Below are 9,145 nucleotides of genomic sequence, written 5' to 3'. Positions count from 1 at the left end.
AATTTAGCAGTGTAGACTAGAGGGAAATCAGCTATTCATCACCACCCACCGCCAACTCTTAGGCTACTCTTTTACCAACGAATAGTGGGATTGACCGTCACATTATAATGCCCCCTCGACTGAAAGGGCGAGCATGTTTGGTGTGATGGGAATTTGAACCCGCGACCCTCAGATCGCGAGTCAAGCGCCCTAACCACCTGCCCATGCCGGGCCGGAACTCACTGAAAGGGCGAGCATGTTTGGTGTGACAGGGATTTGAACCCGCGACCCTCAGATTGCGAGTCAAGCGACCTAACCACCTGGCCATGCCGGGCCTCCATATCACATACTCTGAAACTTTTGTTCTAAAATCTTCAGATTTGATTAATAGATATCAAGTTAATGTAAGGAATGATACTAACTTCGAATCAGAAGTTCTAACTGAAATATTTAAAATTTTTATTTCTCAAATCAAGAAAATAAAGGTAAGAAAAGCTACACTTACAATGAGAACTCTAAAAGTTTAATAAAGTAAGAGCAATAATTCCATAATAATAATAGTAATAAAAACATATCTAAAACAAAGCGGTGCCCAGGAAAAAATGATCATTTGTTAATACAAGAGGTAGTCCTGGAGTCTACTGTGCATGAAGAATGTGTTGCTATCCTATCGATTGATGGCCTTAGTGTAATGCTGATTGTACCATAAGCTAGTATAATACATTTAAAGATAGAAGTTTCATTCAGGGCTTGGCACATGCACGAAAATCTTCTCAGCTATGGTGCAAGGTAGTAGCTTTCAGTTTTGTAGAGAGGTGAGTGGTATTTCTGAAAGTTCTTTTACTTCTTGAGTGCCAAACCCCATTTTGGTGAAAAAATCATTGTTATATGTAATAATTACAGCTAACTGAATGCTATTGAAAAACAATCATTCTCAGAAGAACATAACACACATTTATTACTAGATTCTTTGAGTAATGTTAAAGATTTTAAGCTACTTCCCACGATCTTAACAGCAACTCAAAAGTTGGTCACTACCATCTAAATTATCATTTTGGTATATCTTTGTCAAGTAGAAACTTTTTTTTATAGTACATATTTTGTGAATGCAAAGAAAAAAAAACTCTTGTTTTCACCTCAAGCATTTGATTCTCCTTCATGTACGACAGAACCTGAGAGCCAACAATTGGTGCACAACTATTCAAGGTAAAAACATTACGAATGAAAGGGTCTTTCTCTCCTTGTCGTATAACCATGTTGGCAATCTGAATTACAGGGTCCTTCTCAGGCTCTGGAAAGATACCTTTGGAACACACAAAACATTACTTACATTTGAAACGGTTAACAAGAGAATTACTAAAAATGTTCTTAACATTTGTTCACTATAATATGGTAATCAATTCAAACATGCCTAAAATTTAAATCACCGAGTAACACTAATAAATCTTAGTTGGTCATAACAAAAATGGAAAAGAGCATGTGATAAAATTTAGCAATACTGAGTGTCTCGGTATCCAACTAAATATAAAAACAACAAAAACTAACTACAAAGTACTTTGAAGTATATAAGTTAAATTGTACCTCTTACAAATATTCTCAAACTATGTGTACGGATAATTCCAATTTATACTTACTTTTAAACACAGTTCTTTACCTAACAAGTTTTCTTACAGGATGACCGTGGAATTACTATATTTCTTAATATAAAAACAATTATATGTTGTCAAAATTGGAATTTTTTTTATTATTATTATTATTATAAAAATAAAATTCTCACCTTTTCTACCAGCACATTCGATATCAAAGCTCAAAATTCTGAAGGGAGCAACCTTAGCCCATTCACCTTCTGGTGGATAACTGATAAAACTGTCCCACGCTACATCAACCTCAATCTGACAACGGGAAATAGGACTAGGTGCATTATCTTTGCTTCGAACTTGATATTTTTTTGGTGGCAATTCAATCCAGCTACATCCCACTATTCCAGTATCAACCATAAATCTATCAAGCAAAGAAATATTCTGTTGAAGAAAATATTTACTGGGGGTTGTGCACTATTCAAAATACCAATTATTTGGGGTTAAAAATAGATAGCTACAAAAATTTTCACTTATAATTTATCAACAAATATGTTTCTAGGACAGAAAAAAAAAGTATCCAAATATATAATGTCTAAATTTTTCTATAGATTTCAATGAAAAACAAAATTTAAAAACTGGCTTGTTAAGCCTATGATGTTGCTTTTTAAATATCAAACTTCACAGTTAAAGACATCTTGTATTATGTAAAGTAAAATGTCAAGAGATCAGTCTTAAGCCACACATTTAAGTGATACATATTAATATCACTGTGTTTTTTACAAGTTATATATACTTCACCGTCGAAACACAAGTAAATTAAACTCGCATTCAACTATAATTCCTTACCTGATTTCAAAGTCAATATTGCTCTCGTATGGTTGGTATGCACGACTGCCATACGATGGCACATTTACTACGCCAGTTTCCAAGAGTCTCTTAGCTGGAGCTATAAGTCTTGGCAGAGCCATAGTGATCTTTAAAAACGGTACTTTCCTGTTTACATGGTACCCATATATGCCTGTTAAGTATTAAAACTTCTTATTCCAGAACAATAAAATATAAACATCACACATTTTTTTACTATATCAATAACACATCTTTGGAAAATAATAAAAATGTATTGATGTAATTAATTAGGGAAATTTGTACACAAATCTAACATTGTAAAAACAAAAAAAAAATGGAAACCTGAGAACAATTGTTTTCTAAATTTGGAGGAACCTGTCATTGAAGCCGAATTAGGTTATAAGATTCAAGTTTTGTATTCCCAGAGCATTCTAATTTGTTTCTACAAAAATTAGTTTCACAGGTCTATTAATTAGATTGTGATTCTCAGATTTTTAAAATTCAATCATTTTAAACCACCACTTTGTAAAACATAAAAAGTATTAATTTATGATTGTTTTCTTCCCATGACACATTGTTTGTTTTTTGAATTTTGCTCGAAGCTAAACGAGGGCTATCTGCATTAACCATCCCAAATTTACCAGTGAAAGACTAGAGGGAAGTCAGCTAGTCATCACCGCCCACCGCCAACTCTTGGGCTACTATTTTACTAATAAATAGTGGGATTGGCCGTAACATTATAACACCACCACAGCTGAAAGGGGCGAGCATGTTTGGTGAGAACACGGATTTGAACTCGCGACCCTCAGACTGCAAGTCGAGCACCCTAACCACCTGGCCATGCCAGGTCCCCATGACAGAACAAGTCTCTAAAATATTATACTTTTTTAAATACACATATACATGATGCTATACAAGTAATTTATTTTTTTTCACTTAAATCAAGGTCATTATTGATATTACTCATTACTAAAAGTCAATATTTTACAAAATTAATCTTTCTCTTCACCATTCTATTAATGTTTGATTTTTTAATTTTATAAAGTTTATATATTTAATTGGTAAACTTACATCCTAGGTTCCAGTTTCTGTTCTTTGCTCTGTGCACTAGTATACAAAATTGTGTATAAGGAAAAACAAACCGCAAGTGACTTGTTAGGCATTAGTTAGAATAAAAAAATTTCTATCATACTGCTGTTATAGGTTGTTTTTTTCTTCATCGTCACAAATTTTATAGAGAGCTGAGTGATTAACTTAATTAGCTACGGGCATCACTTACACTGATTAGCGTGACGTAAAATAACTGGTTGACCGAACTTATAATTAAATCAAGCTATGTCACAAACATAATCAACTAATCAATGTTAGTGTTTCCAATTATTAATTTTTTTGATTATCCTAACAATCCAAGTAACTCAAATATTGCCATTAGGATTTCTAATTATTATTTTTAATTAATTCAAGTCTTTACAGTCTGTCATGACTTGCAAGAGTAATGAACTGATTGTAATGTTTCTGATCAATATCAATTCTTGGTTATTCCAGCTATACGAGTAATTAGAAAGTACTAATTTATATTTCTCAAATTCTCCTTTTAACATATTTTTGATCAATTCGAGTTTGTTCAGCTCAGAACCGAAATAACCTGATGATTTAACTGAAATTGAGGGTCTTGAATTCAATTCCTGTTGCTAACCAAACATGCTCACTTTTTCAGCCACGCAGGGAGCAGTATATTTGTTTTTGAGTTATGGTAAAACTTCTGTCATTCCTAACTTCAAACTACTGTCTAGAGGTAGAGAAACTAGATGGCAGGACTGACCGTCAACTCTTGGGATAGGTTAGTGTTAAATAAAGGGAGCGGTATATTTGTTTTTGAGTTATGGTAAAACTTCTGTCATTCCTAACTTCGAACTACTGTCTAGAGGGACAGAAACTAGATGGCAGGACTGACCGTCAACTCTTGGGATAGGTTAGTGTTAAATAAAGGGAGTGGTATATTTGTTTTTGAGTTATGGTAAAACTTCTGTCATTCCTAACTTTGAACTTGAAATTATAGCAGGTAAAAAAGTTGAAAATGTAATGATAATAAATTCATATTAACAAATATCAAAAATAGCTGTTTTTATTCTATCACTGTTATGCTAATAAACATTAATATATAATTTATTGCTTATTGCTCTTATTATTATTTTTGTGTTTCGTATTTATTTATTTTTCCTCACACAGAACTTAAATTTTTTCTTATGTGTGTAACAATTTCTCAAAGTACTGATTTCAAAAAATATTCTCCAATTTTTCAACAAAAGTTAAAACATTAATTTTGACAACGTGTTTCTCACTTGACTATACTGCTAAGTAATAAACTTTCTTACACAGAGAAATAGCTTACTTAACGTGTAGGTGTTAATAGGCCTATCATCCTCATGCTTTTCTGTGTTATTGACCAGGGAGTGTACTCTTGACCATTTAAAAATTATATAATATCACGAAACATCTTATATGTAATTATATATAATTGATCTACTGTGGAACATTAAAAAAAAACTTTTTGAAACCCATACATTACTGTCAAATGGAAAAATTAATACCATGAAATCTTCATATTAATACAGTTTAGGTATTTTGAAAATGCTTACTAATTTTAATTTGAAATTTGGTAGTTTATATTTGATAACTCATAAATGACGTATATATAATGTATCGTGCATGTTAATAAACGATAACTATGTAAATAACTATTTAAAGTTAAGATTTGGCACGGTACGTATAAAATCAACTGTATTACAATTAACCTAATGTACTTGAATTGAAAGCATGTAAAGCCTAATGTGAAGTAAGTATGCTGTAAGAAGAAAAAAACAATGCATATTTGTTAAAAGAACAAATAGGAAAATAAAAAAAAACAAACTTAATTTTGGTTTACATAAAATGTTATTTCTCATAATGATATGCTACAACTCACGGTAAATACGTTTAATAAAAAATTTCCTTCTTCAGAAATGTTTAAAATAAGCACTTCGTCTATGGAGCTCCGATATTTTTTGATAATTTATTTTCTTTGTTGATCAAATCTTGTGTCTCTTGAAAATGATCGATTAGATTAATTGAATCAATTAATGAGTTTGATGATTAATCAACCAGCTTTAACAGGCATATACTCTAAAATTTCAAGTTATGATATCTAATTAAGTTTGCGAGTTTCTTTGAAATTGTAGTGTTAGTACATAACTGATGTATCAGAAACATTCCTTATTTATAACTAAAGAATATATTGAATCAAGAACAACTGAGCATTCTTTAAATTACAGTTGTACTGAAAAAACAGAATGCATGAAGGCAGACGAAGAAAAAGGGGAATTATTCTGTTTGGAAACAGTAGAAACTCCAAATTCTATACTCGTTAGGTTTTATTTAATACAAAGCTGCATTTTATTTTAAGCTGACAATCAAATTAAATTACTAAACAGGCCTTTTAACGGTGACAATAAACATTAATAAAAAATATAATTTCAAAGTTCTTGTGGTTCTTACTTTCTTTTATCACAACACCGACAGCTAATACTGCTTGAGTAATTCCATCCTTGTTTGACCTCATGTCGGCTATTACTGCTTTATTTAACACTTCCTGAACAAAAATGAAACAAGTACAAGTAAAATAGTTTGAAACCAATAAAAAAACTACATTAATGGAAGTTCTATTATCACTAAATTAGTTAAAAAATGTTTGGTACGTGCACCCTCTAGGCAGTTTACTTACATTCAAAATTATTTTTGTTTTATGAGTAAGTAACGTAAATGATAATTCACGAAAACAAAACAGCAATCAAAACAAAAAAGAGCCTTAATTTTTTATCAAAAATATGTTAGGCCTAACAAGATGTCAAGATCATATTGTTAATACAAAAGGATAAAAAAAGTGATAGAAGAAACATACATAGGAATGAAACAATGGCTACTTAGTGCTAAGGAACCTATAACTGATGTGACAGGTGGGTTTTTTCAGGCATGTTTAACAGAACCAGCCACTCATTTCTATAAAACACAGTTGTAAATGTCTTCTTAAGTTGGTAGTTAGGCCTTAGGATGAATTTAATTATAAGAAGTTATGATGTATTAAGATCTCTAAGAGATTAGAGCTACTAGCTGACACAAACCTGCCTACCCATAAAGTTTGCTCTCAGTAGTGTTTGCCTATCAACTGGTCAAAAGGGGATTAGTCAGTAGCACAGTTACCATCCTTTTAACTGGCACAGAGTATGTGGTTTATGGCAAGCTTACCTGGCTTGGGGCAAGGCCACAACTCACAGTATTCCTTTCTGAAAGTCTGATTAGCTGTCATCGCCACCTTCTTGTGTCTTCTTTCACTTGAGAAAAATCACTTGCAGGCATGCTTCCAGTGGAAAGTACATTTATGCAAATAGAGTGACAGGGCTCGGAGGACATCAAGTGTATAAAAGACTTTGAATCAACCAAGTACACTGCGAGACCCCATAGTTGCCGTAGCCATTTACAAATGACCGTAGCACTGTAACCAGAGAGCATTTTACATAGCAGCTATTGCAAAATTGTAGCAGTAGGCAGGTCTATTGACAGAGATGCACTGTTTTTATAACTTGGTGGCTAAGCCAAAGAATAAATTCAAGCATCACAGGTTTTTGCTGAAATATGGCAATCAAATTAAACATGGAAGTAAAATAGTACGTGATGGCATTGCCAGAATATGTACAAAAACAACACTATTTCAGCAATAAAAGTACCTAAAAACAGAACAGTAATTTGTTTCTAATCAACACGACAAAAACTATAACTTAATTTTATGGAATTAGCAATTTGCGGGACAACTAAAATATTACACTTCAGATGTTCTAAGTCTTGGGAGGTTTAACAACTGAAACTCCATGATCTTCTGGCATTTAATCACCTCTAAAAAAAAAGTATATAAAACTTAGGAGATTTAGCACACTCAAATAGATATGAATATTCGTTTTATGTGTTACACATTTAAAGTCTAGTTGAAAGCACTAGTTATAAATTCATGTTATATACATGGACATGATTCTTTCCAACTTAGTAGAACATGACATACTGACCTCACATGATGTTTTAAGACTAACTCCACCAATATGATTGTACCACAAAGGTGAAATAATGGAACTAACAAAAGAACTTTGCATGTTATAAATACTAGCAGAGTTTAAGAACAAATTATAAAATTCACTTCTTAAAACCAACAAAGCCAATTATTGAAATGGTGCATTTAAGTGTTTCACACTCACAAAAAAAAAGAAACCTATCATTCTATAGATAATTGAAGAACTTGTAACATTCCGCCACAATTTAATTCTTCGTATTGTTAGCCGACACTAGGCAGCTGGTAAATAATTGAATAAATAGAGTTGTTTAAACAACTCTAATCAATAAAAACCAATTATCTGTATATAACTCTAAGATATTGAATAATAATATCAATTTTAAAAGTTTTTGAAACTTTGTGCAAACTTCATTATTTACTGTGATTAAAAAAAAATTCAGTTTAAAATTCAAAGTGTATACTAATCTTAATTATGCGGAGCATCATATACTACAGTTATACACGAAGTTACTTCACAATTATTACACTAAAAATACAGGGTTGTTGCATTTTATAACACTGCACACCCCCTAGTTTAGATTGGTGTTTTGAATTAGCTAGATTAAATATTAGGTTACTTTTTTTTTTTAGTTCCCAACTTCTCATCTACTTGTGTAGCTGACAGTGATCAAAAGTTATTGATAATTCTGATTCTTACCTGAAATATTTGACAATGTTCTGTTTTAAAATTTGTTGGGGCTGGAATAAAGAAATAAGGCGTGAAACCATGAACATGACACATCACACTATATCCTTCCATTGTAATTCCAAACATCTGCATCACAGGCACAGAACCAATCTGGCTACCCGGCATGCCTGCAAGAGGTTGTCCAATGTAGTGTGCAATATCAAGCTGTTGGAAGACAAGGGAGTCCTTCTCTGGATTTAGTGGCGGTGGTGTAGGACGAGACCACTTTGAACTAGTTGACAAATTTTCTGGGCCTTCTCCTTCAAATAAACCATACAAAAATGTTCCATTTACCTAAGTTAATAAAGTATAACATCACAGAATAATCCTTCGCAAATGTTAAAATTAATACTCTGGTCACTCCTGGTCAGTGAAAGTTTTTCATTTGGCACAGAAGTATAAAATCTAGAACTAATACATATTTTTTTATCTCTTAAATCATTTATTTTCATAAAATTATGCAACCTTAAGTTTGCATTTGTAGGACTTTTAAAGATTACGTACATATCATAAAAATGACTTAGATCTGGACATATTGGCACACTACACAATTAAGTAATGTACATAAAACCCGACTGCTTATCAGTGTGGCTTACCAAAGAAACTTATCTGTACATCAAACAGATGATTTAAATCTTAACACAAGGTTTCATTATTACATGATAAACAAGTAATGTGTATAAATAGCCAAATGCTTATTGGAATGGTTTAATCTTTAAGAAATCAAGCCTGATGTTAAAGGCCTTTATGCCTATGTGATCAATAAAAAGAAGTTTAGAGAAACTAATTAAAGTAAAGTAAGGAAGTAAAGCCTAAAACAGACATTATTTTTTTAGAGGTATAAATAACTACTAACTTTATATTTTACTGAAACATGGTGGACATGTAACTTTATTTCTAAATATAACACTACTAAAG

The 9,145-nt window shown here is 31.9% G+C and overlaps 1 protein-coding gene across 1 annotated transcript in view; it reads right to left on the bottom strand.

The window, feature by feature from the left end:
• LOC106474736 (DNA polymerase delta catalytic subunit-like) overlaps positions 1-9,145 on the bottom strand; it is a gene marked incomplete at its 3' end in the record, with an annotated part of 16,032 nt that overhangs the window by 2,726 nt on the left and 4,161 nt on the right. Inside the window, exons 3-7 of the mRNA XM_013935429.2 lie at positions 8,198-8,487; positions 5,940-6,033; positions 2,406-2,577; positions 1,757-1,980; positions 1,116-1,282 (exon numbers count right to left, since the gene is read on the bottom strand). Coding sequence (XP_013790883.1) covers positions 1,116-1,282; positions 1,757-1,980; positions 2,406-2,577; positions 5,940-6,033; positions 8,198-8,487 — 947 coding nt within the window. The remainder of the gene's footprint in view (positions 1-1,115; positions 1,283-1,756; positions 1,981-2,405; positions 2,578-5,939; positions 6,034-8,197; positions 8,488-9,145) is intronic.

This window comes from Limulus polyphemus, unplaced genomic scaffold, assembly GCF_000517525.1.
Source record: "Limulus polyphemus unplaced genomic scaffold, Limulus_polyphemus-2.1.2 Scaffold7622, whole genome shotgun sequence".
Taxonomy (NCBI): Eukaryota; Metazoa; Arthropoda; class Merostomata; order Xiphosura; family Limulidae; genus Limulus; species Limulus polyphemus.
This window is presented reverse-complemented; position numbering and strand designations above follow the sequence as displayed.